This window comes from Fusarium odoratissimum, assembly GCF_000260195.1.
Source record: "Fusarium odoratissimum NRRL 54006 unplaced genomic scaffold supercont1.12, whole genome shotgun sequence".
Classification (NCBI taxonomy): Eukaryota; Fungi; Ascomycota; class Sordariomycetes; order Hypocreales; family Nectriaceae; genus Fusarium; species Fusarium odoratissimum.
Window position 1 is genome coordinate 547760 of NW_022158698.1, and position 26006 is coordinate 573765.

The window sequence follows — 26006 nt, forward strand, 5'->3', positions numbered from 1 at the left end:
TAATTCTTGAAATATGACTATAATTGAGTAAACGATCAAACGTGGTTATTCTCATGAATGTCTTCAATTGTTCTAAAAATATTAGCCTCGGCAGTTTCCTACTGGTCATTTCACCACTTGGTCCCTGCCGATCCCTACCATCTTCATTATAGCACCCTTTGGCACACGAGCCTGTCGCTACGTAATCATAGATTAGATGCAACGCCTCATTCATGCTTCGTGGCCTTCTCATGCTGTACAATCACAAGCAACGCACCGCATTCATACTCTAAATCTTTCTTCGCCCATGGGCGCGTTCGCCTTTTTTATTTTCCTTTCCATGTGTACGTTGCACCAAATTAATTGACATCTCAAATGAGCGCGCTTTAATTCTACAAACACTCTCGCCTTTTCATCGCTGCATCTCCGCAGTCGCGAGTCGCATCAAACAACCTCTCCCCTCCGCCAGCATGGCTATCGAACCGCCCGCGGAGTTTCTCAGGCCTTTATGGGCTTGGGCTGAAGCAACGCCAGTCTACATTCTTCTGTCATTATTTATCGCATTTATTGCGCTGGCACTTCTTGGGGTATGCACTGCACTGAACCCCTCTAGGGCCCCGCGCAATCGCAAGCTCACCATTCCTAGCTCTATGTCATCCTCCATCTCGTCGCGCCAAAGCCTCGACCCGTCTACGCCTCCGAAAAGACCTACCTTACCAGCCATCCCACTGAAGGACGCACACAGCCTCAACCTCTCCCCTGCTGGTACGATCGCTGGCTCGCTGAGCGACAGGCTAGCGAGCAGCACGTCCGCCCCGATGAAGCATTCCCTACTCCCGATGCTGGAAACATCGAACCCGCCGAAGTGCGTCTGAGCGTTGTCTTCCCAGCCTACAACGAAGAAGATCGCGTTATCCCGACCCTCGAAGAGGCTGTCACTTATCTTGATGAACACTTTGGCCGAACCAAACAAGCTGGACCTAGCGGAGCGAGTCCTACGACTAAGAGACATGTTCGGAACGCTCCTAAGGAGGATCTCGGCGGATATGAGATCTTAGTTGTCGATGATGGAAGCAAGGATAAGACAGTGGATGTTGTCCTCAAGTTTGCCCAAGAACACGGCCTCCATGACATTCTTAGAGTTGTCTCACTTGCTCGCAACAGAGGCAAGGGCGGAGCGACTACTCATGGTTTCCGACATGTGAGGGGCGAATACGTCCTATTCGCTGATGCTGATGGCGCATCCCGTTTCTCCGATGCTGGTAAGCTCATTGAAGGATGCGAGGAGGTTGTTGATGGATCGTACCGCGGCGTTGCTATTGGAAGTCGAGCTCATCTCGTCGGCAGCGAAGCCGTTGTTAAGGTAAACTAACCTTCTCGTCTATGAAAATTGTATCAACTAACACAACTAGCGCTCGGCTCTACGAAACTTCCTCATGCGATCTTTCCATCTCGTGCTCATGATCCTCACACCCCCTGCAACATCGCGCATCCGCGACACCCAATGCGGCTTCAAGCTCTTCTCGCGAGCATCCCTCCCACACATCATTCCCTACATGCACACTGAGGGGTGGATCTTCGACATCGAGATGCTCATGCTCGCAGAGTCAGCACCCGCGACACCAGTTCTTGGCCACGATGGCAGTGTTATTGGCACCAGTCCCGGCATCAAGGTTGCTGAAGTGCCCATTGAGTGGCACGAGGTTGGTGGCAGCAAGCTCAACGTCATTCAGGACAGTATCAAGATGGCTATTGGCCTTGCGGTGCTGAGAGCGAGTTGGATGTTTGGTGTCTATCGAAGACGATTGACATAGGATGGAGGTCAAGGGATCAGGCAGGATATGAGCGTAAATGCTCAGTAATCACAATGATCATGTCTAGTTGAATAAAACACACAAGTCAACAAATTTATCGAGTACATGAACATAAACGGTTCGCCGTACACACGGTTAGGCTAACAAGACGCAGTAAAGTGAAGTTCAGTTGCAATTAATATTAATCTTGAAATGATAATCTACTTATATCTCCCAATTTCTGACCACAGGTAGTATGGGGATCAAGCATGCGTATGTGTGTGTGTATCTAACAAAAACCCACTCCCGCTCAACACTCCGAAATGCTCAAATGTCTCATAACCACCCATGAAAAGAAGGGGCCATATGTACGATCGTCCCTCGGCTCTAATGTATCCCATTTCTGAAAGAAATTTAGATTCGTTTTAAAATTCGACATAAAAGTCCCAAGCCAAAGCTCCAAAAACGCCGCAGCTCTCGCTACTTAAACACATCATGCTCTTTTTCTCTTCTTTTTTTTCTTCCAAATTCCAGATTTACTGGAATGTCTCTCGGTACATGATGGGAAGGAAGACAATACATGCCTTCCAGAGGATGAGAACGGCATCAATGATAGCGAGAGGAGCCTTGAAGATGCCCAAGATACCGCAGCCAATGACGGTGCAGGCGTTGAGCCAGATGGCGAGGAATGCAACGGAGAAGAAGTGGTAGGCGAGGATGAAGGGGCGCTGGAGCATACCAGCCAAGAGAGCGACGGGGCCGTCAGTTGAGCCGCGCTTGAAGTAGTTGAAGCAACCGTATTGAAGAGCGCGGAGCTGACGGTCGTTGGCTGCGAATAGGGAGTACAGAGCCTGGGCGAGGACGTTGATGATACCGGTCAAAGGCTTGCGCTTCCAGTAAAGCTGGTCAAGCGCATTATTGATGGCCTTGTTGTCAGCGAGATCAGACACCTTGCTGGGGTGCAACTCCTCGGCAAGGATGACAACATCGTTGAATGCGACAGTCATACCACCACCAGTAAGAGGATGTCGCATGTTCATAGCGTCACCGAGGAGAATGGCTCCGTTGGCGCGCTGTTTCGTAGGAGGAAGCCAGCTGTTGGGCATGCTTCGGGGAATCTTGCCATCCTCAAGAGCCTTCTCAGCTGATGGTCGGATGCTAGTAGGGAGTGCAGGAAGGACATAGTTGCGGATGTATCCACGAACACCGCCATTCTCAGGCGAGGCTTCGGGGATACCTTGAGGCACATCGATAAGAGCGCGGGTCTCGTGAGTGCCGATCTGGTAGAGAAGGATAGGGAAGGCATTGCCAATGATGACATGGCCGTGGCCAGGTTCAGGAAGATCGCAGTCTATGAGCTCAAGAGCGTAGAACTTTGAGCAGACCTTGGGCTTGGTCCTGAGAACCTCCTGACGCCACTTGGAATCGTAACCATCAGCGATAATGGTCAACTGTCCAAAGTAGTAATCCTTCTCCTTGACACCGGTCTCCTTGTTCTTTGTGCGACTCTCAACACCGAGAATCTGATCCGACACCTCTCCGCGCAGCGTCTTGACAACCTCTGTCTCAACAACAGTGATGTTCTTGTGGTTTATACACGACTCTCGCAGCTTAGTGATAAAGCGGCCGTGATGGAAACTGCATCCAGACGGTCTCTTATCCGCTGTGCTGTGACCTCCCCAAGCATGTGTGACATTGCCGTTATCGTCGAGACCGGGGTAAGGAACGAGGACCTTCTCGCCGTGGTAGAAGACAGTGTATCCGTAGCAAGGCATGGCATCGATACCTTCGAGGCAGTGGCCGAGGCCGATTTTCTGTAGTGAGGCGACACCGCCAGGCTGAAGAAGTTCGCCAACGATGCGATCGGGCTCCGATAGCCATCGCTCGAGAAGGAGAACGGATCGGCCCTGGTTTGCGAGAGCGTAGGCGATAGTGCAGCCGAATACACCAGCTCCTACAACGACGACATCGGCTTCATGGTATTGTTCGCGACGGCGAGTCTGCGACTCAGTTGATGTGAGTACTGAAGCCATGGTTGAAGTTATTGGCCGTTGTAGAAGTGAAAGGAAGTTCAGTCGCGGTAGTTGAGGAGTTGTCTAACAAGACTTTCGATGGGGAGTGGGGGGCCTATTAATCGCGGATCGGGGGGCGGCGAGAAATTGGATGGATTGGCCCTGGGAATTAGGGGGTGGAAAGTGGTCAAAGAGTAAGAGCAGCAACAAGAGGCAATGCTTTTACAAAGAGAACAAGATCAATGCTTTTATGTGAGATGACACAATATTCTGGCAGATCCTCAGTTGTAAGCCAACAAATAGTGAAGTCTTATCTCTTATAAGGATGAATCGGTTTTCGGGGGCCACAGAGCTTGTGACAATGACGCTCTCGACTTTTGGGGGCGAGTGTATAAGAAAGTTGGACTTTAGATCAATTGAGATGGAATTCTGGGCGATTGAACCGATTTAAACACCACAGACACTTTCAAGGGCGACAATTCCTCTCGTCTGATCGCAATTGACCGGATATGCGCCGTTTATAGGGTCCCTTTTCCTCTCATTCTCGTGGCATTCAATCCTCCAGGATATCAACAAATCAGCCTATAAGCCGTCACTGAATGTCATGTCAGGGGGCCCAAATTCAAAGAAACGAAAAAAAACACCAACAAGAGAAATGGACCCTTGGCTGGCATGGGGCGATCCTGGCATTCTCTCTAGGGCTGTCATTATCGTAGTTCCAGGGGAATAACCCACTGTAAGGTCCCCTGGAACACTTCACCCCGCAACGCTGTGGTCTCCCTTCTTAGCAGCAATCGCGCCACCAAGACCCGTAGACGCCCTGACCGCTAAAAGAGCAGCCAACCAACGAAGACGAGATCTTGCGGGCATGGTTCGATGTGCGAAAAGGACACCGCCAGGTTCCGGGACTTTTCGCATGTGAAAGACGTCGTCTCATAGAGATTCAGATCGTACGTGATTCGAACCAATTTCTCCTCTGCCGAGTCCGGTATTACTTCGTTCAGGTTCTCGAAAGAGGAAGAGAAAAATACGTATTCGGGATGCGACTCTCAGGGTTTCTTTGGTTGGGGTCGATGCTTATTTGATGTTCCTGCGTCTGTTTAGCGGCTAGTGGCCAATCACTTTCTGGTTGATGACCTCCATTAACCAAATCTCATGATGACGGGGTCAACTCTACACGAATACGCTGATGCATGTGACACTATCAACCCAAGCCCCACCTGTAATCAATTCATCTCGAAGCAGAGAAACAGAATCACATGCGAAAATAAAGAATCATCCATATCAATTGACATGTGCTGAGAGAGGCTGTTCAACTACAGAACATTGAAACTCATAGAGAGCATTCAGAAGATAAATAGATTCTTCAAATATTGTATTTGTTTCTTTTACAGATAGTACCATAACAGATACCATCATATGCTCTCATATTTCCAGGCCACAAAGAAAAGTTAATGTGACCAAGAAGCTTACATACCCAAATGCCTCTTCTGTAACCATAATGTCTGCGCCATGCCAATGCATATGTCTTCTAAGCATACAACCTCTAATCTCAAGCCATTGCTCTGGCTATTTCCTTCTCTAAATATATGTCATCCTCAGTAAGCTCAGGCGAAGGCGTCCTCTCTCGTTTCGTCCGCTTGTGTCGTGCTGTTCGGATCTCATCTATATTGTGCTGTCGAGCAGGCAATTCATCCTCGACGATCCTATGCCTCGACTCGTTCAAAGCTTGGGATGTTGAATCTCGTCTTGAAGACAACTCCCAGTCTGTATTCCGCTTATCCTTTGGCGTCTGGCGCCCAGATTGTGTGTCTGGAAAGAAGCCTCCTTCAAATGCCACTGGCTCTTCCACCGTCTTGAAAGCTCCAACAACCTCCTTGGTAACGGCCTCCCGCTCTTGTTTGTTCGTCGCCCGTAAGGACTTGATATGTTCAAGAGCATCGTCAAGACGTAATAGTACTTGCTTATGCGTGTTCTCTCGCCTGTGGTCCCTGGCTGCCCTTGATGCGACATGTTTCATAGCCAATTTGACGGATTCCTTGCACTCTTTGCTACCCTGCCACCATTCTGACTTCGATATGAAGCTTGCAATAAGTGACATCAGGTCTCTGTAACGCCCTTGTCCAGTATAGGAGTGGATGAGACTGGCAAAGTTAAACTTGTTGTATGCCAGCTCACCCATACCATTCTGCTGTGCTGCCATTTCGCAGACCTTGATCGCGGCTTCAGGGTTACCCTTTTGAGTGAGAACACGAGCGGCTTTGTTGTATACACTGTCGTGAATGTGTTGACCCTTGGCAAGATTCTCGCGGAGTAAATCATTTACATTGTCACCAGCCTCAAGTCGAGCGACCAGCATAGGAACCAAAGCACCGCTGATGTCGTGATTCTTTATGTATGCCTCATTAATGAGACACGACACTGTGCCTGAATGGGGTCCTTCCAAGTGAATGTTGGCGACAACAGCAAGTCGAAGGCATCGTGATGAATCACCAAGGCCCTTCTTAGTTGCCTCCTTGTAGGCGCTGTAGACGCCGGTCCAGTCGTTCTCAAGCGCCAGAGTATTCATGTGCTTGAAAGCTGCTCGCTCATAGATAGATATTGAGTCACCTCGGCGTTCAGGCAGGGTCGGGGCAATTCCATAGCAGTCAACATTTTCTCCTGGCAGGGGCTTGTGAAGATCATGCAGGCCACCTGCACTGGCGTAGCTGGTCAACAAAGGGTCCTTCAGCCACGGTGCAGAAGTTCGTGCATCCTTCAGCATGCGGATCACGTCAGCTCTCGACAGGTTCCAGTATCTGCAGCACTTGTCGGCAATCTCGTTGAAGAAGATCTGGTCCATTGCCAAGCCACCATCTTGGCAGAACTGCACCCACGCAACAAGAGCTTGAAGATTGCGGGTTCGGCCGTGCCTATCCATAACAAAGAAAGCTAGGGGCTTGTTCAAACTCATGTGGTGGTTGCTGACAAGATCTCTCACAAAAATGTCCATCTCTGCGGTTGTGTGATCCTTGCAATAGATCTTTGTCAGCCAGGATAGAATATTCTGAAACTGGTCGGATGGCTTTGCTTTAGGTCCGAAAGCCTCAAGTCCAGCCGTGACCTTGTCCCATTGTCCCAATTCAGCTTCGCGTACAATAAACCTCCCACGAAGCTTGACATCGACACCCGAGGCCTTCGGTCTCATCTCGCGGAGCTGGGACATCTCTGCACTTGCAGTCGCATCATCCCCAGCATCAAGAGCAATGAGGATAATTCTGCGTCTGACAGCATACTGGGTAGACGAAGAAAATACACTATTGTCAAAAAGACCGCCTTTTTGGAGTAATGTATAAATCGTTTTGACCTCCAGGAAGTCCTTCGTCTTCCTCCAGTAATGCATAAGTAGCCGAGTGACCCATTCATTGCGATTGGTATTCACTGCCTCCTTCGACTGAGGCTCAAAGCGAGATAAACTTCGCAGTAAGTGCCTCACACCCTCAACGTCGCGGCTCCGGGAAAGACTGTCGAGGAAGGGGACGGCCAAAAGGCAAATATCGTTGCAAGCGGGACGGACAGCTTCGAGTATGAGAGGGATAGTTCCGTATTCCCGAGATACTGCTGTGGACTGAAGTATCCGGATACCTCTTGATAAAACCTCCTGGGCCTCTTCACTCTGTGCTGAGGTCAGCCTTTTAAGCATTTTGGTAGCTCTCGTTTCATTCTGGACACGCTCTTCGCGTGGCAAGTCTTGGGTCTCCATTTCCGTAAGGAGATTATCCAGCCGTGACCACGATTCTTCTTGTCCTATCAGGGTTTCATCGGCTGGCTCTGATTTTGTTACGCCAACTTGTCCATCGCTTGCCGTTGGGGTATTCTCCGTCGTGAATATTTTCGTTGAGCCTGTGCTAGCGTCCATTCTGGCCTCGGTCGTCCTGGTGTTGGGTGATCGTGTCCTTGGTAATGATGTAGTTGGTAGGCTGATCTCTGGTGATAACCTGATGGAAAGGGCGTTGTGATAGGATGTGCTGTTTTCTGATATTCGTGATAATTCCTTTCGTGCTGCGTCCCACTCGTCCCATCTCCTCTGGCGATTCTGAGGCGTGCTTGTTGAGTCCCCATCCTCAGGCAATGTTGTCTCAAAAGACTCTATATGCTCAATCTCCTTCGGGCGCGATAATTCATGCTCCAACGAGTCTATTCTTGTTCGACGACGGCGCACAGCATTGTTGGTGGGTGCATGCGAGAAGTCGTGGGTAATTTCAATTGGAAAGGTTTCTCGTCTACTGCTGTAGCTCTCAGCCAGCGCAGCCGAGTTGCGGTTCACCCGCGCAGTGTGAAGTTTCTTGGCATTGTCGAGAGCAGCTCGAGCGATATTGAGGCGTCGACGTCGTTCTTCAGCAAGGATAATGACTGAACAGGACGTTGTTAGGAGAACACCACGGAGAGCGTTGACGGCGACCCTTGAAGGGGCGGGGCTTGGAGTGGCCATTCTAGGCGGTCTTCATCTTGATCCGGACCAATGCTGCCCCAGATCGGCTTTGTGAGGTCGTAGGTTTGTAGGTTGATGTTCAATTCGTCGTCTCGGTATGTCGCTCGCAGTAATTGTCGTGGTGTGATGCACAGATTCTAGGCCGAGTGAGATCCAATCGAATTGGAGGGTAGGTACGTACCCGCCCGGCCGAGGAATCGGGACTTCAGACCAATGAGAGAGCTACGATGGCCAGCAGCATCAGCCCATTTTAGGTCAGCATCCTTGTCGATATCCAGCTTCAGGGTAGGCAGTTTTAGCATCATCTTCCTCATCTTTATGTCTTATTGTTAGTAGCATTGTCATTCTATGAAAGTCCAGTGTACCTCATCACTTCATTTAGTTCCTGATGCTATTCGATATATCGATAATTGTTCCAATAGGCCAATACGTTTTGAGTGGCAAGTCACTCAGCTGTCAGGACTTTCCAATTGCTCTTTTCACTTGTTGAGGCCGTTTCCCACAAATGACTTACACGTTAAACAAAACATTATGATGCGTTGATGTAAGAATCTTAGGATGCTACACAATCTCGCACGTCAAGGCGTTTCATGTCGATCTCGAGCCACATATCTAGTGGATGCTAAAGGTGTGCCTAATGCAACTTGAACACTTCCCCATGTTCTAAGTCCGTTAACTCCAGCTCTCAGCTGCTTGTTTCGATCATCTTGACAACTGCTTTTGCTGAATAATTACATGAACTGATCTTGATCTAAACGTATTAAGGTAGTTCGCCGGTTTAGTGCATCTTGAGAAACCAATGAGAATATTTACGTGAGTTCGCTTGAGCTAGGTTACGAGGTCTTGTTCCTTTGGTTGTATGAATGGATGTCAACTCTTGCTACATGCCCGTATGCACCTCGTATGTACCGCGGAAGGTGAGTCAACTTCAATATCTTCTGATGAACGCATCGCGAAATATGTCACTGTTCTTCAGTAAGTACGGGTCCGACAAATCCGTTTAAGTCCAGAAGGTCCGTTCCCAAACGGTATGGATGGTATTGGTAGGAGTTGCCAGTTCCATATGATAGATCTGAATATATAAAGTCAGAAGAGAACCTTTCACCATCAACTGGAGAAATACTCACAACTCTTATATCTGATAACATAAATCCAGCCACCATCGATTGTTCTTCTGCAGTGACGCCACTGCCACTGCCACTATCATCACCACTTTCACTCACTGCCCACTCCATCCTCATTATCCCTACAAATCCATTCCCACTACATCTTTTCACCTCAACTTCACACCTCTGTATCACGAACACTAGCAACCTACCGCAACAAACAATGGCTCTCCCTTTCGCACCACCTCCCAAAAGTCCTCTGGGGCGCTACCGACTTTTGTCACCAACTGCATCGGTTTGGGTGTCCCCTATTTGCCTTGGTACCATGAACTTTGGAAATGCTTGGTGAGATACACATCCAATTATGCCTACTATCTACTAACAGTAGCGTAGGAAAGAGTGGATGGGAGAATGCGACCAGTCCACGTCGGAGTCAATTTTGGATTTCTTCTATGAACAGGTGTGAACACCATATATCGAATACAAGATATCGACGATGTACTAATGGAAGAACAGGGCGGAAACTTTATTGACTCTGCAAACAATTACCAATTCCAGGAAACCGAGAAATGGGTGGGAGAATGGATGAGGAAACGCGGTAACCGTGATGAAATCGGTTTGTGACCCTTTCTCACTCAACACTGGGTGCTGAACTGACGTATTCTCTCAGTTGTTGCTACCAAATACACCACCAACTTTCGAGCCGGACCTGGTGCTCCTAATATCATGGTGAACTTCACTGGCAACGGAACGAAAAGTCTGAGGGCTTCAGTTGAGGCCAGCCTTAAGAACCTGCAGACCGATTACATTGATCTTGTAGGTATTTTCTTCCGAGCGAAGCCCAGAATGCTAAGCTAACAGGGCCACAGCTCTATGTTCACTGGTATGATGGCAACACCTCTATTCCAGAGCTGATGCAATCTCTCAACCAACTCGTACTCTCTGGAAAGGTCCTCCACTTGGGCGTCAGCGACACTCCTGCTTGGATCGTGAGGTAAGATACAATGTGCCTTCTACGAGCGAATAACTTGCTGAAAACCCCGTAGCAAGGCCAACGAATATGCTCGCTGCAATGGACTCCGCCAATTCTCCGTTTACCAAGGCCGTTGGTCTGCGGCCTCGCGTGACTTCGAGCGAGACATCATCCCCATGTGCCAAGCTGAGGGCATGGGAATTGCCCCATGGGGATCTCTTGGAGGCGGAAAATTCAAGACCGAAGAACAGCGCAATGCGCGGGAAGGACGCAGAGTGGAGGCCAGCGAGAAAGAGATCAGAACCAGTAAAGTGCTGGAGTCGATCGCTAACCGTAAGAACACACTCATCACCAGCATTGCACTGGCATATGTCATGCACAAGACAAGTTATGTATTCCCTATTATCGGTGGTCGAAAGGTGGATCACCTCAAAGCCAACATTCAGGCTCTCACCCTGCATCTCTCCCCTGAGGATATTCAAGAGATCGATGGGGCTAATGAATTTGATGCGGGCTTTCCTAACGATTTCCTGTATCGTGGGGGCAACTCTATTGGAGGTCCCGACGTTTGGCTGCTCCAGATGGGCGGCACGTTTGACCATATCCAACCACCAAAGGCGCGTTCCTCATAACCCCATACAAATACCTATACTGATTTGTTGTAGCCCATCTCACCGGCTGCACGAGGGGAATAGGGCGTCCGCCTCAAAGCGAACTTTTGGCGATGGTTACCAGCTCGGTCTCGATCGGACTGGATGGAATTGGACTGGAAAGAAAGAATTGGTGCTGCAGTGATGCCTTCTTATCGATGGTGAACCAGACGGGATTGCTTGTTTGGTAGATTGGGACGAGAGCGAGCACACGGGTTCAGAATAAGGGGTTATTGGGGATATCACCAGCACAGAAAAACAAAGAATAAATTCGCTTTGCAAATTCCAGACTATCTATTCTGTTAGAATATATTGTTATGTTGCTGACAACTGGCAGATGCATAAAGGCTGATAAACAACTTTGAATCGAGTAACGGAGTGAACGGGAGATGAACACTTAGTATTTCTTAATCTCGAAGAAAGGCGTTATTGCTGAAGGTAGGAGCTGTTCGGTGAAGCCTGCGCTGGACAAACGGAGAGTGTCAGGAAAGAACTATAGGGGACAGGCCGGAGTGGTTCCTTCCTTGATTCACACCTGCAGTCGGGACGCACTTGGCATTACCACCACAAACTACAGTTCGCCTCAAAAGATTCACCAAATCACTCAAATATGTCTTTTCAAACAATTTTACCCTCTATAGAGGTGGACGACAGCCATGTTGCCGGTCATCAAGTCGAGTTAGTGACAATGCACCAAATGCTCCTTATGGACGATGATGAGACAGAATTCAATCACGTCGCTGGGAGTAGTCGAAAGAGAAGCTGAAGTCAAAGCTCTACACCCTCCCCAAGTTTGGAAGAGCTTGATGATGTCGTCAGCCCAGAATCTGTCATGGATGAGTTCATGAATGTTGAATTGTATGCCTTCGTATCACTCATATCTTCTTCATCGGTATATTAACTCTTAAGAGTATCCCAGAAACACCTATCCGTCAGCGACAGACAAGCCAGCCCCTATTTTATAGCCCGACAAGCGATGTTGAAAGCCGTGTCAGTCAACTGCAGGTGCTGCCTCTTCGAACATGCCGACCAACGAAACGAAGGCGGATGGAGTCGATTCATTCTATTGGAGATGCAGAATATACCCCTAACCGACGGTTGTCAGGTAAATACAATCATGACACGCTTGCGCTTCAACAGAAAACTGACTGTCAAAAAGAAATTCAAGCGAGACGAGACAATCAGCAGCGGCATGATACTCCATCACCAACTACAACACATACGTCTGAGTTGCCTGTAGTGACAAAACTGAGGCCTGTTCCTCAAGGAGCCCCTCGTTTGATTGAGAAGAAGGGGCAATACACGATCAGAAAGGGAGTTCGAATTCGGGATTATAAACTTCCTGGGCCTTCTCCGTGGCCATGTGCTCTACCATCCAATAGCCTGGAATACCAATGCCGGGATGGATTTGATGTGAAGGAAGTATCACTTGGATATCCTCAACCAATGGTTATTCGACTACGGGAGAATGGACACGAACCAATCATTGGAAACCACAAAGATCTGAAGCCGAGGAGCCCATCTCTTGGGACCACTGAAATCGCCCAAGATACCTATACGTGGGTGGTCAGCAGCAAAAGAACAAAGAACAAACAGTGCAACCATTCACGACGTTATTTTGGTGCTGCTCCATGACGGGTATCTTGATGCCACTTCCTTTAGTTCGAGAATAGTACAAAATAAATCAATCGAGCCCCGCAACCACCAGAACGCCTTTTGGGATAACAAGACTGTCCAACACGTTCCCGCCTATTTGGCCCCCTTACCCTTGGCTTCGTTCTCACCAAGCTCACGGATCAATACCGATGTCTGTCCGGCACCGCTGTAGTCCTCCTGGCCAGTTTCAAAACCGGGGCAAACACCCACGGCAAGATATCTCCCGTCACTTGAGAAAGCAAGCGCAGCAACGCTGTTGGGGAATTTCTGGTACTGTTTAAGTCGTCGCTTTGCTTCTGCATCCCACAAAGCAGCAGTGCCATCGCCACCCCCTGAAGCAAATGTTCCATGAACAGGGTGGAAGGCGAGAGCATTTACGGGATAAACAATATCACCATCACCATCTGGTGCTGCTTGTCGGTGGCACTTGAAGGCGTACTTTCGAGCCTGGGACTCGGCTGTGTCCTCAAACCACTCAACTGCAACACGGCCTTCAATACTGCTAGTGGCGTAGCCGGCATCATTGGGCATGCAGGACACTGCGCGTGTCAAATATCGCAGAGATGATTCACGTTGTTGCCATGGCTGCAGGTCAGATGAGCCAGTTGCGAATAGGTCGACAATGGTCTTCAGGTCGTAGATGTTAATAACACGGCCGGCCATGGCAACCACGATCTTTGTAGGACTAGCAGCCAGCGCATGGGGCTTGCCGGGGAGGGAGACCCTTATGGGAGTGCTTGAAGGATCGCTGAGGTTATGGAGGTTCAAGCTGCAATCCCAAGACGCGGAGACCAAGATTGCTGGTTTCTGTTAGTATGAGTCAATCACAGGGGTTCAACGACTCACAAAACTTTGGACTGTAGGCTATAGATCGCACCGGCGCAGCATGCTTGCTCAGCAAGGTCTTCTCACCAGTCTCCAAGTCGATTCTGTTCATTGTTGTCAGCTTAACGTTTCGAGGCGTACCCATTCGCATCCACTGACTTGTTAACACACCAATCCACGCCAGCAGTAAAAGCTTCATTATCATTGGCGCCGAAGCAAACATCCAAGACTGGCGCCCGGTGTTCGTATGTGTTGACGAGAGTCGCCTCGCCAGCTCCACCTGCGATATCGTAGCAATACACCTTCTTATCCCATGATGAGACAAGGAGCTTGGTTCCAGAGGACAGCGCAAACGCGATCGCCGAGACCGCGTCGGTTGGGGGCGGTGAAAGTTCGTATTGAGTCGCTGAAAATCAATTAGCAAACATTCGCGACCTGATAGCAGGTACAGCAGTTTAGAACTTACCAGGAGCCATGGCTAAGTATGCTCTTGTCGACAGCCTTGGTGTTGATGAAGTTGTTTACCTTTGGTTCAGTCACGTGGAGAGCTCCCATCATGGCAACGAAAGTCATGGGCGGGCCACCTCAGGCGCAGCTGGCGGCATTATGCCCGAATTTTCAGGTACTGCCTCCACTGCCACCTACCAATGGAACGAAAACGAATGAGCATGGGAACGAGCCACACCCCGCCACAACCCCACCATCATCAATCGAGTGCACTTGCAAAATGTCAAAATTATGACTCTTCCCCTCTACATCCACTGTTGACGTGACGATTTACGACTTGATCGCGCGAGAATCACTACCGATACTATCGCAGGAATAGCTTATTAAAATTAGACTTTTGGCTCTTTTTGAAAGCCCGACTTGCGATCGTTCGTGCGACGGCACTCGACATCGATAAACCCCCACCTTATTCTACAGAACCCGACCGAACCCTCTGAATCCTCAAAAACACCGTCAAGATGGCTCAAAATCAACATTGCCGTTTTTACGAGGAGAAGTACCCGGAGATCGATAGCTTCGTCATGGTCAATGTCAAGCAGGTCAGTAGCAACCTGATCTGTCCGAAAGAACTGCCTCTGACCAATTTCAGATCGCCGAAATGGGTGCCTACGTTAAGCTTCTAGAGTACGACAACATTGACGGCATGATCCTGCTCTCCGAGCTTTCGCGAAGACGTATTCGAAGTATCCAGAAGCTCATCCGGGTTGGTCGCAACGAGGTCGTCGTGGTGCTCCGTGTCGACAAGGAGAAGGGTTAGCATCAAATCAACGTCAGGCTGAACTTTGGGCATGGATATTGATTTTTGGGCAGGTTACATCGATCTTTCCAAGCGACGAGTCTCCCCCGAGGATATCGTTAAGTGCGAGGAGCGATACAACAAGAGCAAGATGGTCCACTCTATCATGGTGCATCTCGCCGAGAAGACCAAGCTCGATATCGAGAGCCTCTATGAGGCCATTGCTTGGCCCCTAAACAAGCGATACGGACATGCCATCGACGCTTTCAAGCTTTCCATCACGTCAGTTGCTCTTTCCAAAGTCGGACCACATGCACTAACCTTGAGAAGGAACCCCGAGGTCTGGAACGATATTACCTTCCCCAACGAGGTGGCCAAGGAGGAGCTCAAGTCATACATCGGAAAGCGTCTTACTCCCCAGCCCACCAAGATCCGAGCCGATATCGAGGTCACTTGCTTCGGATACGAGGGAATCGACGCCGTCAAGACTGCTCTCCGCACAGCCGAGGCCCACAGCACCGATGACACCCAAGTCAAGGTCAAGCTCGTGTCTCCGCCTCTCTACGTCCTTACATGCTCGACCTTGGACAAGAACGTTGGTATTACTTGCTTGGGAGAGGCCATCGTCGATGTCCGAAAGAGCATCGAGGGTGCCGGTGGTAACTTGACAGTCAAGATGGAGCCCAAGGCCGTCACCGAGAGCGATGACGCTGAGCTTCAAGCATTGATGGAGAAGCGTGAGCGCGAGAACGCCGAGGTCAGCGGTGACGAGAGCATGAGCGACAGCGACGAAAACATCCCTGAGACCATCTAGGTCATGGACAGACGAAGAGTCTCCAGGTCAGGATGAGTCGGCAAGACTGTTAGAGCCATGCCAAAGTAGCCCGCGCACGAGCGGGTTGTTGGACACGGAAAAGGGTGTAATAGAGGGCGTCTGGGAGGCTGAAAGGAAGCATGTATCCCGGAGTGCAAAGCATCACTAAAAGTCCAGACTTTCATGTAGTTCTTCCGATGGTAGGAAGTGGCGTCTGAAACGGCGTTGATAACGAACAGTTCTTTGATTACTTGAGATACCGTCTTTTCATTGTGATTAGTGTGTGTGTTTTTGGCTTGTTTTCAGTGGGACATAACTTAGATGATGTTTCTTTAGAGTTATGCTTCTGAAGTTTCATGTTTAATACTCCGTGTCTCGTGTATGGCGGGATGTCGGAACTAGCCGATAAAAGCTTAGACTCAGGTGTAGAATTTCTATACTTGGACTCACAGTTAGTGATAGTCCCACCACAACGCTCAATCTTACAGCAACGGGAATGTTATCGTTCAACAACACTCATTTTGAATAATAGTTAGAGCCTTTGCAATGGCTCTCGGCTCAGTGTGGGCACGTCTGAGAGGCAACGGCCAACCCAGCTTGGCCAGGTCAACAGCTCTAAGACTCTTTGGATTCGCAACATGGATCCCAGTCATCGCCATGTTCAACCTGCACGTCGCAGAACTGACTTTTGTCGACGGCGCATCTATGTATCCGTTAATCAACGACGATAAAGACTCAACATTGCGACGAGATGTGATTCTCAACTGGAAGTGGTCTCCTCAAGAGAATCTAGAGAGGGGCATGGTTGTGACATTACGGTACGAGCAGACCTTTCTCAAAGCCTGGAAATAAGCAATTGATGAGAATTAACATGAAAGTTACAAAAGGAGCCCGCTACATCCCGAGACAATCGCAGTCAAGCGCGTAGTGGCGCTAGAGAACGATGTGATCAAGACAAAAGCGCCTCATCCTCTGCCGACAGTGAGAGTTCCGCAGGGGCACGTGTGGGTTGAGGGTGATGGACCACCTGGATCAAGTCTGGATAGCAATACGTATGGACCGGTATCTAGGCAGTTGATTACAGGGCGGGTTACTCATATTGTGTTTCCCTTTCGCAAGTTTGGAGCTCTTCCATGGCGGGATCATCAGAGGCCATTGATGGAGTAGGAAATGAGATGTATTATATGTACCAAAACTCATGAAGACATGCATAGACCTTATGATCAACTCAACCTTAACTACGACTAGATTCTCCATTTGAACAGTAAGGTAGCCAGCCATACGTCAGGCTTTATTCATGAGACAATCAACTCATATGATCTCACTATGGATTACGCGGGCAGAAGTGGCGTATGATGAGGTGAGATAAGATAACAGACCGAAAGCCCGTTCGGTCATTTCAAGAAATTCTTTCATCGGGCATTCTTCCATTGACGTAGTTAGCGTGCTCTCAACCTAAGGTAAAGTGCGCTGTAAATCCAGGTGCGGTCCCTGATCGGCCACTAAGAAACCGCTGACCAGAGTCAACTAGAGCCGCAATTCGCGATTAGTTAACCCAGTAAAAAGCCAAGACCAGGTTCCTTCATCAAAATTCTCAAAAACGACATTGCCCAGACTCTCGGCTCTTATCTATTCTTTGCGACCCTGCGACGCCCGCCCACTCGCCCTCGACGAAACATCGCGACAGAGCGATCCCTCTTTAATATTTACCCTTCTCTCTTTCTTGGGGATCCTCTTGTCTTCCTTTTTTTGCTTCCGAAGTCTTCCGCCTTGGGCCGTCACCGACTCGCTCAACTGTTTCCTCCGATCCTAGTTCGATTTCTTGTTTAACCCGGATTATGCCCTTGGATCTTCAACAACAAGATTCTGACCTCGTCTTCGCTCAATCGACGACGACGAACGACGGATCGACGACTGCGGCGAGCGATTTTGCGCCATCCCCCGAGCATCGTCATGCTGCTTGGACGGGTCGTCGCTCGGAAAGCAGCAGAAGCAAGGCCAGTGACCAGAACATGACCGCACAAGATGTCGAGGCCGAGGGGCGACCGCCGTATCTTCATGTATGTTACAGACTACCAGGGTGCTACTATTGCATCGCCAAGCGTTTTCAACCTATTCGTTTCCAGGTGCGCTAACATGGGACCCCACGACAGGCCATGATCGCAGGTGGTATTGGAGGATCTACAGGCGATCTACTCATGCACTCACTCGACACTGTTAAGACGAGACAACAGGGAGACCCTCACGTTCCTTCAAAATACACATCGCTAGGACAATCCTATTACACGATATGGAGACAGGAGGGTATAAGACGGGGTCTCTATGGTGGATGGGTTCCTGCGCTTGGAGGTTCATTCCCAGGAACGGTCATGTTCTTCGGCACATATGAATGGAGCAAGCGATTGTTGATAGATCACGGCGTGCAACAGCATATTTCATATCTCACAGCAGGTACGGCACCCGAATGAGATCCAGCAGCAGTACAAACACTAACAAACTCATAGGTTTCCTTGGAGATCTTGCAGCATCTATTGTCTACGTACCTTCAGAAGTTCTCAAGACACGACTCCAGCTTCAAGGCCGCTACAACAACCCTCATTTCAAATCTGGCTACAACTACCGCGGTACTGTCGACGCTGCTCGAACCATCGTGCGCGCGGAAGGCGCCTCCGCCTTGTTCTACGGTTACAAGGCCACTCTCTACCGTGATCTGCCCTTCTCAGCACTGCAGTTCATGTTCTGGGAACAGTTCACCACTTGGGCTCGCAAATACAAGCAGAGCCGCGACATCGGAGTTTCCCTAGAGCTTCTTACGGGTGCCGCAGCTGGTGGTCTCGCCGGTGTTATTACCTGTCCCCTCGACGTTGTCAAGACACGACTTCAGACTCAAGTCAACACACCAACAGAGTCCCGACATCCCAAAGACCATCATGCCAACTCACAAGTTCGACACATTTCCACCTCTTCTCCCAGCACACATCGGCCACGACCTGGCGCCATTGCTCTCGAAACCTCCTCCGTCTTCACCGGCCTACGGGTCATCTACCGCACAGAGGGTGTCGCAGGATGGTTCCGCGGTGTCGGACCCCGAGGAGTATGGACATTCATCCAGAGTGGCTGCATGCTGTTCTTGTACCAGCGACTCCTCCGACAGCTTGAGGTTCTGATGCCCGTCGAACGGGAAGAAATGTAAAAATCTCCACACATACACATACACATACACATACATCCTGTTCTCACCTTGTCGTTAACTGCCTTACTTGCTATGATTTTAAAACCATTTATTCACGCGCAGTCGCAAAAAAGTTTCCTCCCCGCTTTACCCCTCACCCTGTATAACTCACGCATTAGAGAAGCGGACTCTATGAGATGAATCGCAATGGGCATTTATGTACAGATAGAAAGAGATGTTTGGGGCTGCGGAGGGCCGTCATTGTTGGGCGTTGGGAATAGAAGGGAATGACTGATAAGATATATCAGGACATGAATAGAGATGAGAGCATGAAGCATAGAAGCTCTCGATTGACTTTACAATTATGACTTTTCAATAAGGGCACAGTGCTTAATGACTGGTTCAACGACTCAAGAAATTCTCCGATAGGGAAGATGGCGCTGAGGACTTGATAATTAGTACATGAAAACCTCTTGATAACAACAACGAAACTCCGAGTCAACACTCCTTTGTAAAATCGGGGGTATAAAACACAACTTCAAAGCGCACTAGCAACAAACAGTAGTGAAACATGAACTCTGGTATTCCTTTCCTCACAATAATCATAATAATCGTTCAAATATCTTTCAAATCAAGCATCCGGATCACTATCCTCCACGCAAGGCAGCTCCTCAAAGTCGGATGCACGAGTCCGTAACTCATCACGAGCAAGGCACACCGCAATAGCGATGGTTAGAGCATTCCAGATCCCCTGATGTTCATCTTGGAAATCGACTTGGACCTGGAAACTGACATATGCATCGGATCCTTTGGAGGAATCGGCTGTGAGAACAAGAACCGAGGTGTTGAGAATGAAGAGACCGTATACCACAGAAGGGTGGCGACGGTAGGTGTGTCGAGGAGGAGTCTGAGGTTCTTCGGGTAGAGAGGGCGATGGGGACTGTGAAGGGTATGATTTCCTCGAAAGCGTCGTTGTCTTGGGGAGTACTCTTGCCGAGATGCCGGGGCTCTTAAGTCCAGGTTCGATCTTGACAGCGACTTCATGGGTTTCGGTGGTTGGAAATATGTTTCCAACTCGAGGATGTGAGCCAAGTCGGCTCTTAGCAGGCGTTAGCCACCCCTCAAACGATGTCAGCCCATCCTCCGGCTCAAGTTTGATTTTCGGGGACGCGAATACACTGGGTTTGATAACATCCCAGAAGTGAGGGCTTCTATCCTCTCGGAGAAACTCGCGCTGAAGCTTTGCGAGAGCTCTCATACGGTTCTGGATGTGCTCAGTGATCTCATTTTCTGGCATTGTCGTATCTACCACTTCGGTCAGGATATTCGGAACAATGCGCAAATGCAGGTAATCGCCGTCCTGTGCTGCCCAGCTCAGATACTTGTCGAGTTCTCGTTTGATGAGCTGCGGCACCTTTCTCCGAAGGCCACTCTGAATGCTCGTCCTTGTCTTTGCTGTGAGGTCCATGAGACGAATAAGGGCGGTTGTTGCTATAAAGAGTGAGAAAAATACTCCATAATATTAGGACAAACATACCTCGAAAGTCCTTTGAGTGAGCATAGATTATAGGAGGAAAATCATCCGAAGTCTGGAAGACGATATCTGAGATGGGCACTCCTCGTAGATCGACATCCCAGGTTGTAGGAAGCATGGGTAGATCCTGTCGCATGTACAATATCTCAAAGAGTCGCTCTTCAGCAGGAGCCCAGCTACTGGCACCAGGATATCGCTCCTTTTCCAACTTCATCAACTCTTCCATGCTGTTAGTACAAGGAACTTCGTCATCATCTTCTTCATCGATCTTCAGGAAGCTGAGCTGAACATCTTCATCATAGCTCGTGGGACTCGGCATCTTGCGAGCGTCTGCATCATAGTTGAGTCTCTTACGAGGTGAGACCCGAGTCATCGGACTCAAAGAACGCTTTGATTTGGTGTGTTGTTGCATTTTGGGTGTTTATGGGGCATGAGGGCGGCTCTGAACATCGATGGTCTTGTTGTTTTGTTTTTGTTGTGGAGAGAAAGAATAGGCTTTGTTTTGTGTTGGTGAGAAGGAGTAATTGTTGCGCTGCGAGTACCCATTAGACAGTTGAGTTGGGGAGATGTCACTTCCGCCCAAGCCAATGATTTTCGCTTGATTTGCTATAATACGCAGCTAGGAAGATACTAGAAGTGCTAAAGTAGCCTCTTTTAGTGCTAAATAATTAATATTTTACTCCAGTCACGAATATGACCTTGTGAAGTGAAATGAGAATTATCTTCTTACACTGCTGGATGCGGGGTGTGCACCTATAACATCTCCAATCCCCGCACCCCTCTCGGAAGTTCACTTTCGCCGTAGAAGCCAATCAGAGCCAGTCATCGAATTTCTTCACATCCCAAATCAACTGTCGCCGACCACTTTTGAAAGGGCAAAACGACGACCATGGCCGAGGTAGCAAAGACTCTAGCTCGCCAATTGCCCAGCTTCAAGCTGGGCCAGAAGCAGGTTTTTCTGTAGGTACCTTTGATCCATCTCTACCTAACAATTCTGACATCTCCAGGCCAAACCATGTAATCACCTTTCTTCGAAAAGATCACCTCCCACCAAACGAGGCCACTTTCCAGGTACCTCTACGATTCACAAAGTTCGATCTCCGAGACTACCTCTGGAACCTATACAATGTCGAGGTCACAAAGGTCCGATCATACGTCAAGCAGCAACCTCTAACCCAGCGCAACTCCCACTCGCGCTCGTGGTACCGCCCCAAACCCCTCAAGGTTATGACTGTCGAATTGGCAAAGCCCTTCCAATGGCCCGAACTTCCCGAGGACAAAACACCCTGGAGCAACCAATTGTTCCAGATGCGCGAGGATATGTTGGAGAAGCGAAACCAGGAGCATATTGCGCAACAGCGATTCGAGATTCCTCTCAAGAGCAAACAGCTCCCGTCGAAGGAGAGACAAGAGTTAGCCAAGTTGGCACAAAAGCTGTTATCGGGAGAGGAGAAGTGGACCAACGATGTTATTCTGGATCCTAAATGGGAGAAGATACTGGGCAAGGAGGAAGCAGAGGTTAAGAAGGACGCAAACGAAGCTTAAACGACTACGAAAGGCGAATTACGACTTGAAACTGCAGGACACTGCTAATGAAAGAGGCGGCAATTCTATGAGGAGCCACAGATGATGGACCTCTGTAGGATGGCGGGCATCACAACTGTACATTATTGTAACTAGTCTTGGATGGGCAATGCATGAAGGCGGGTTAAAGACTATGAGCGCAAATATAGACGCTGAAAACTCGTATATTGTTTGTTTCATTGTTCCATGTCGTGCCAGTGCTCGGGCTGCTGGAAGCGCAAGAGTTCGTCCCCCCAAGCCCACCACCCAGCAGTCAAGTTACGAGCAAAAATCTCGAGGCCAAGGCATTCTTTGCCAAGGACATCTTGAAAAATACCGCGAAGATTGGGCTTTCGTGAGTGGACATCAGGGACCGCCACGATGACTTTGGACTCAAGAGCATCTGGCTTCTTGCTGCCGAAGCGCTTCGCTATGATGAGCTTTTCCCATGGCTTTCTCCATGTTGACTCAACGTCGTAGAGCGGTTCACCTGACGCAGCAACCTTGAGCCACGTCCATTCAGTCACAACCTCGAGACCCCAGGCAGCAAATAGCCCTGCTGAGGAAGTCAAAAAGTCGTGGATGCTGTGTTTATTAGTGACCCAGACGGCAACGAGTCCATCTGGTGTAAGGTGAGAAGCTAGAGGAATTTGTAGCAAGAGATTGCGCATCTCCTTGAGATTTGGTACAGTAGCATACTTGTCTGTCTTTCTCCTGGCAGATCGGTTTGGCCAAGGAGGATCTAATACGACAAGATCAAACTTGGGGGCTGACATGTGAAAAGAATCACGCATAGCCTCAATAGAGCCATTCAGAAATTCGGCTTTGTCTGGTATCAAGGGCGGCAGAGCGGATACTGACGGTGGTTGTTGTGGCTGAACAAACCGGTCCCGATGGAAAGGTCCAGAATATGAGTATGTGCTGGCAAGGTCCTGTAAGGCGCTGCTGACCGTTTCAGTGGTCATGAGCTCAGCCAACTGCGCGCCAGGAGACGCAGTCGCAAATGCCGAGTGATCGCCTCCTCCATGCCGGGGCTCCGGGGTCGGATACGGAGTTGCGGGGGGCTCTGCGGAGACGATGCGGCGGCGGGGGATCTGAGACGGGAGAACCTGGCTCTCTTCTAGAGACGTGGGGATGTCTAGAACAACGAGGCTCTTGTCTGGACTCTCAAAGAGAACAGATGAGATTCTGTGGCTGTTGGCCTCCATAGCTGACTCGGATGACTATTCTTCCACCTGGGACTGGCTTTGCTTAACCCGCGGTTGAAATAATAAATTCGCGGCGAAGGTCGGCAAACCTCGGCTCGGTTATTGATCACCGGGACCGTTAAGCTTCGCTATGCCCTGCCCTGTGAATCTGCTGAGAAACGACAAGTTTTCAGTGGATTATCAGCGCATTAACCCACTGAAGTGACAAGTCTTGAACCCCTGATGGCCCAATTCCTCTATTTTTCTAGGGTTCTGGGGGATCTCCATTTCCGCGTGCGTGACCACCTTCGCTAGGTCATTCACTTGTAAAAAACTTGTGGGGAGCCTGTATTCGCCCACTGAGCGTCGGTTTAATGACGTCCAAGCCGCCTCTGACCGGGGAAATTCTGCCGCGCCGCATGCCGGTATCATCTCCAAAGTCCTCCCCATATCCGAACTTCTTCATCCTCCCCGCAAAACCTGTTTCTACTCCTCCAACTTTTTGACAAGATACCACCGAATTACCTCAGTCGCGTTGGCTTCGAATACTGATCCCCATTCGACTCTGCCACGGCATGTCGCGCCCGTAGGCCTCGAATCCGTTCAACAAGGTCAGGCACGTGCTTCTGCGAGCCTCGGGGCCATGTCCTCTGCCGACGCTGCTCAAATGGAGCATGCCTCAATGGCCGACGTTGCGCGCAATAGAAATATTCAGAGCCATGCCTCTTCTCATACCCTCAGCAAGTCGCCAAAGGAGCCTGCTGTGTGTCCTACCGACCAGGAAGCGGTAGCACCAAAGGCACAAATGAATAGCTTGGAATATGTCTGGAAATCTGGAGTTGCTGGAGGTTTGGCTGGCTGCGCTGTAAGTTATTGACGTTGAAAAGAAAGTCCTGCGAAAGATTCTGACTGTTTGAAATAGGGCAAAACTGTCGTTGCACCATTGGATCGAGTAAAAATCCTCTTCCAGGCCAGCAATCCACGATTCGCAAAATATACAGGATCATGGGTTGGTGTCGCAAGCGCCATGAAGGACATCCATAGATATGAAGGCATCACTGGACTTTACCGTGGGCACTCAGCGACTTTACTACGAATCTTTCCTTACGCCGGTATTAAATTTCTCGCATACGAACAAATCCGAGCCATTATTATACCCGATAAACATCATGAGACACCAATGAGAAGACTACTCAGTGGAAGTTTGGCTGGTGTCACTTCCGTCTTTTTCACATATCCTTTAGAAGTTATGAGAGTACGACTTGCTTTCGAGACTAAGCGTGATGGTCACTCTTCTTTGTCATCAATATGTCGTCAGATTTACAACGAACAACCCGTTCAGAAAACGACAACTCGATTACCTAATGCTCCTGCGACAGTGACTGCTGCAGCAGAGGCAACAGCAGCGACAGTTGGAGCCATTGCTCCTCAAACAGGACTTATCAACTTTTACCGAGGTTTCGCTCCCACTGTCATGGGCATGCTTCCATATGCGGGCATGTCTTTCTTAACTCACGATACTGTTGGTGATATCCTCCGATCGCCACGTTTTGCGAAGCACACGACACTACCGAAGAAGGCAAACCACCCTAAAGGAAAGCCAGCGCCTTTACGATCATGGGCAGAGCTTACTGCTGGTGGAATCGCCGGTTTGATCTCTCAAACGGCGTCATACCCTCTTGAAGTGATTCGACGACGAATGCAAGTTGGCGGTGCCGTTGGTGACGGTCGTCGACTGAGGATAGGAGAAACCGCTGGCATGATCTTCCGAGAGAGGGGTATTCCTGGTTTCTTTGTTGGCCTCACTATTGGATACGTCAAGGTGTTCCCAATGGCAGCGGTCGCATTCTACACGTATGAGCGCATGAAGCTTGTCTTTGGCATATAGATGTATTTGAGTCCTGCAGGACTATTGGAGGTTAGGATTGATTTGGCGTTGACGGAGTCATTGCGCGGAATGGAAGCGGAACTGCACACATCTTTTGGGACAGGTCTTTGATGAAGTCGAATAGGGGCATACGGCTAGGTGTACATACAACAAGAAGTACAATACTTTGTGGCTTTATCAACAAGGTTTTCACGTGTGGACATATGTCTATTCCCGTTCAATATCCGAGAATAAAGGCTCTTTTGCTGTTTCATGGCGGTGCCTTTGCCACGCGCTATAAGATGAGGCGGCGGCCTCCGTGGTATCTTTGTGGTGTAATTCGTCCTAAAAAGCGCCTCTTTTCTCAGACTCTTACTAGATCTGGGAACCCGACGCCCTTTGCGTGGGATGTCGTCGTATTACTCATCTAGCTAGAAGTTCACCAGACCAAACAGCCGGGGCGAGTAAGTGATCTGCACGAACTGGCTTAACGCCGTTGAGAAAGCTAACGCATATCCCGGGTAAGGGATCGCAGTTTGCGGTTATAGCTCGCCCGCACGTGCCAGGCTTCCACGGACTTTCGATGTCATATTCTGGCTGTGCGGACTCGAGATGGATGGGGCGTGAAGGGTAGCCGTGGCGCCAAAGTGCTGGTGTTTGGCTGGATGCGGACTAGAAATCGTGGGTGGGCGACGGCTTCTAGAAGTTGGGGTTAGATCGATGAGAAGTATATGTACTTATGAGTGAGTTGGACATGGGGGTTTTAAGTAAGTTATCCGTCGATGGTTAGTGGTTGTGATCCCTGGATTTTAGAGGATTTGTGCTCAGACGTAGGAGACTGGGGTTAAGTACGAGAAGGTGGAGGTGAGCTATGAATTGACAAGTCAAGACGGTATCGTCAATCTGATGGACCTTTTCTTCATACCTCTCCAGAGAACGAAACACTGCTTTATGTGCTCTATGACGTGCCTCACATGCAAGTTCTCTAGCTGCATCTCCGTGGTGTTGTGGCTATACCGGCAGTTGAAACAGAGTTACAAGTTACTCAAGAGAAACATGACAACTTACCAATTAAAACATCTCCATGCACAGTAAGCACGCCAAACATGCATAGACGAATTGCCACGCAGTAGGTGACATTCAATACTACAGTCACATGAA

The 26006-nt window shown here is 49.3% G+C and overlaps 12 protein-coding genes across 22 annotated transcripts; 7 read left to right on the top strand and 5 right to left on the bottom strand.

Moving 5' to 3' along the window:
• Positions 1-4478, top strand: FOIG_08156 (dolichyl-phosphate beta-glucosyltransferase). The gene is made up of 3 exons (XM_031208068.1): positions 1-566; positions 626-1342; positions 1392-4478. Exons 1-3 carry the CDS (start codon positions 450-452, stop codon positions 1791-1793), a joined length of 1236 nt encoding a protein of 411 aa, XP_031062202.1. The 5' UTR covers positions 1-449; the 3' UTR covers positions 1794-4478.
• FOIG_08157 (squalene monooxygenase) lies at positions 896-4479 on the bottom strand. Its single transcript, XM_031208069.1, has 2 exons — positions 4433-4479; positions 896-4379 (listed from the first exon to the last, which is right to left on the bottom strand). Exon 2 carries the CDS (start codon positions 3803-3805, stop codon positions 2309-2311), a length of 1497 nt encoding a protein of 498 aa, XP_031062203.1. The 5' UTR covers positions 3806-4379; positions 4433-4479; the 3' UTR covers positions 896-2308.
• A 508-nt stretch (positions 4480-4987) lies between these two features.
• FOIG_08158 (uncharacterized protein) lies at positions 4988-8386 on the bottom strand. Its single transcript, XM_031208070.1, has one exon. It carries the CDS (start codon positions 8253-8255, stop codon positions 5337-5339), a length of 2919 nt encoding a protein of 972 aa, XP_031062204.1. The 5' UTR covers positions 8256-8386; the 3' UTR covers positions 4988-5336.
• Positions 8387-9584: 1198 nt separating this feature from the next.
• On the top strand, positions 9585-10966 carry FOIG_08159 (alcohol dehydrogenase; the record flags this gene model as incomplete). Its single annotated transcript, XM_031208071.1, has 6 exons — positions 9585-9706; positions 9755-9821; positions 9878-9977; positions 10032-10177; positions 10231-10355; positions 10408-10966. The coding sequence occupies 6 exons, from the start codon at positions 9585-9587 to the stop codon at positions 10964-10966; spliced, it is 1119 nt and encodes a 372-aa protein (XP_031062205.1).
• Positions 10967-12678: 1712 nt separating this feature from the next.
• On the bottom strand, positions 12679-13941 carry FOIG_08160 (cell cycle arrest protein BUB3; the record flags this gene model as incomplete). Its single annotated transcript, XM_031208072.1, has 4 exons — positions 12679-13440; positions 13487-13569; positions 13625-13871; positions 13932-13941. 4 exons carry the CDS (start codon positions 13939-13941, stop codon positions 12734-12736), a joined length of 1047 nt encoding a protein of 348 aa, XP_031062206.1. The 3' UTR covers positions 12679-12733.
• A 219-nt stretch (positions 13942-14160) lies between these two features.
• Positions 14161-15886, top strand: FOIG_08161 (translation initiation factor 2 subunit 1). 4 transcript variants are annotated; one of them, XM_031208073.1, is made up of 4 exons: positions 14161-14511; positions 14562-14724; positions 14783-14990; positions 15039-15886. In XM_031208073.1, exons 1-4 carry the CDS (start codon positions 14431-14433, stop codon positions 15520-15522), a joined length of 936 nt encoding a protein of 311 aa, XP_031062207.1. In that variant the 5' UTR covers positions 14161-14430; the 3' UTR covers positions 15523-15886. The 4 variants fall into 4 exon arrangements, with proteins under 4 accessions (XP_031062207.1, XP_031062208.1, XP_031062210.1 ...); XM_031208074.1 differs by having other exon boundaries at positions 14161-14724; XM_031208076.1 differs by having other exon boundaries at positions 14562-14990.
• A 97-nt stretch (positions 15887-15983) lies between these two features.
• FOIG_08162 (mitochondrial inner membrane protease subunit 2) lies at positions 15984-16811 on the top strand (the record flags this gene model as incomplete). Of its 2 annotated transcripts, none has more annotated exons than XM_031208078.1 (2): positions 15984-16340; positions 16410-16811. In XM_031208078.1, 2 exons carry the CDS (start codon positions 16069-16071, stop codon positions 16687-16689), a joined length of 552 nt encoding a protein of 183 aa, XP_031062212.1. The 2 variants fall into 2 exon arrangements, with proteins under 2 accessions (XP_031062212.1, XP_031062211.1); XM_031208077.1 differs by having other exon boundaries at positions 16069-16340; positions 16401-16689.
• Positions 16812-16953: 142 nt separating this feature from the next.
• Positions 16954-19230, top strand: FOIG_08163 (uncharacterized protein). 5 transcript variants are annotated; one of them, XM_031208081.1, is made up of 4 exons: positions 16954-17004; positions 17054-17582; positions 17649-17973; positions 18027-19230. In XM_031208081.1, the coding sequence occupies exons 3-4, from the start codon at positions 17679-17681 to the stop codon at positions 18713-18715; spliced, it is 984 nt and encodes a 327-aa protein (XP_031062215.1). In that variant the 5' UTR covers positions 16954-17004; positions 17054-17582; positions 17649-17678; the 3' UTR covers positions 18716-19230. The 5 variants fall into 5 exon arrangements, with proteins under 5 accessions (XP_031062215.1, XP_031062213.1, XP_031062216.1 ...); XM_031208079.1 differs by having other exon boundaries at positions 17676-17973; XM_031208082.1 differs by having other exon boundaries at positions 16957-16982.
• Positions 19075-20749, bottom strand: FOIG_08164 (uncharacterized protein). The gene is made up of 2 exons (XM_031208084.1): positions 20232-20749; positions 19075-20185 (listed from the first exon to the last, which is right to left on the bottom strand). Exons 1-2 carry the CDS (start codon positions 20638-20640, stop codon positions 19326-19328), a joined length of 1269 nt encoding a protein of 422 aa, XP_031062218.1. The 5' UTR covers positions 20641-20749; the 3' UTR covers positions 19075-19325.
• A 316-nt stretch (positions 20750-21065) lies between these two features.
• Positions 21066-23071, top strand: FOIG_08165 (uncharacterized protein). Its single transcript, XM_031208085.1, has 2 exons — positions 21066-21188; positions 21236-23071. Exons 1-2 carry the CDS (start codon positions 21118-21120, stop codon positions 21771-21773), a joined length of 609 nt encoding a protein of 202 aa, XP_031062219.1. The 5' UTR covers positions 21066-21117; the 3' UTR covers positions 21774-23071.
• On the bottom strand, positions 21872-23294 carry FOIG_08166 (uncharacterized protein). The gene has a single exon (XM_031208086.1). The coding sequence runs from the start codon at positions 22997-22999 to the stop codon at positions 21989-21991; it is 1011 nt and encodes a 336-aa protein (XP_031062220.1). The 5' UTR covers positions 23000-23294; the 3' UTR covers positions 21872-21988.
• FOIG_08167 (uncharacterized protein) lies at positions 23196-25832 on the top strand. Of its 3 annotated transcripts, none has more exons than XM_031208087.1 (3): positions 23196-23843; positions 23901-25309; positions 25372-25832. In XM_031208087.1, exons 1-2 carry the CDS (start codon positions 23622-23624, stop codon positions 24864-24866), a joined length of 1188 nt encoding a protein of 395 aa, XP_031062221.1. In that variant the 5' UTR covers positions 23196-23621; the 3' UTR covers positions 24867-25309; positions 25372-25832. The 3 variants fall into 3 exon arrangements, with proteins under 3 accessions (XP_031062221.1, XP_031062222.1, XP_031062223.1); XM_031208089.1 differs by having other exon boundaries at positions 23264-23843; positions 25381-25832; XM_031208088.1 differs by having other exon boundaries at positions 23263-23843; positions 23901-25832.
• Positions 25833-26006: the final 174 nt, after the last annotated feature.

Excerpts from the sequence above, each read along its gene's own strand:
- FOIG_08157 (XM_031208069.1), bottom strand. The coding sequence starts at position 3,805 with ATGGCTTCAGTACTCACATCAACTGAGTCGCAGACTCGCCGTCGCGAA.
- FOIG_08167 (XM_031208087.1), top strand. The coding sequence starts at position 23,622 with ATGTCCTCTGCCGACGCTGCTCAAATGGAGCATGCCTCAATGGCCGAC. Across the intron at positions 23,844-23,900 it reads GAGGTTTGGCTGGCTGCGCT|GGCAAAACTGTCGTTGCACC; the intron begins GTAAGTTATTGA and ends TGTTTGAAATAG.
- FOIG_08161 (XM_031208073.1), top strand. The coding sequence starts at position 14,431 with ATGGCTCAAAATCAACATTGCCGTTTTTACGAGGAGAAGTACCCGGAG. Across the intron at positions 14,512-14,561 it reads TCATGGTCAATGTCAAGCAG|ATCGCCGAAATGGGTGCCTA; the intron begins GTCAGTAGCAAC and ends GACCAATTTCAG. Across the intron at positions 14,991-15,038 it reads GCTTTCAAGCTTTCCATCAC|GAACCCCGAGGTCTGGAACG; the intron begins GTCAGTTGCTCT and ends AACCTTGAGAAG.
- FOIG_08163 (XM_031208079.1), top strand. The coding sequence starts at position 17,361 with ATGCCCTTGGATCTTCAACAACAAGATTCTGACCTCGTCTTCGCTCAA. Across the intron at positions 17,583-17,675 it reads GGCGACCGCCGTATCTTCAT|GCCATGATCGCAGGTGGTAT; the intron begins GTATGTTACAGA and ends ACCCCACGACAG. Across the intron at positions 17,974-18,026 it reads TATTTCATATCTCACAGCAG|GTTTCCTTGGAGATCTTGCA; the intron begins GTACGGCACCCG and ends ACAAACTCATAG.
- FOIG_08156 (XM_031208068.1), top strand. The coding sequence starts at position 450 with ATGGCTATCGAACCGCCCGCGGAGTTTCTCAGGCCTTTATGGGCTTGG. Across the intron at positions 567-625 it reads TTGCGCTGGCACTTCTTGGG|CTCTATGTCATCCTCCATCT; the intron begins GTATGCACTGCA and ends CACCATTCCTAG. Across the intron at positions 1,343-1,391 it reads GCAGCGAAGCCGTTGTTAAG|CGCTCGGCTCTACGAAACTT; the intron begins GTAAACTAACCT and ends TAACACAACTAG.
- FOIG_08164 (XM_031208084.1), bottom strand. The coding sequence starts at position 20,640 with ATGCAACAACACACCAAATCAAAGCGTTCTTTGAGTCCGATGACTCGG. Across the intron at positions 20,186-20,231 it reads TCACTCAAAGGACTTTCGAG|CAACAACCGCCCTTATTCGT; the intron begins GTATGTTTGTCC and ends CACTCTTTATAG.
- FOIG_08165 (XM_031208085.1), top strand. The coding sequence starts at position 21,118 with ATGGCCGAGGTAGCAAAGACTCTAGCTCGCCAATTGCCCAGCTTCAAG. Across the intron at positions 21,189-21,235 it reads GGCCAGAAGCAGGTTTTTCT|GCCAAACCATGTAATCACCT; the intron begins GTAGGTACCTTT and ends TGACATCTCCAG.
- FOIG_08158 (XM_031208070.1), bottom strand. The coding sequence starts at position 8,255 with ATGGCCACTCCAAGCCCCGCCCCTTCAAGGGTCGCCGTCAACGCTCTC.
- FOIG_08166 (XM_031208086.1), bottom strand. The coding sequence starts at position 22,999 with ATGGAGGCCAACAGCCACAGAATCTCATCTGTTCTCTTTGAGAGTCCA.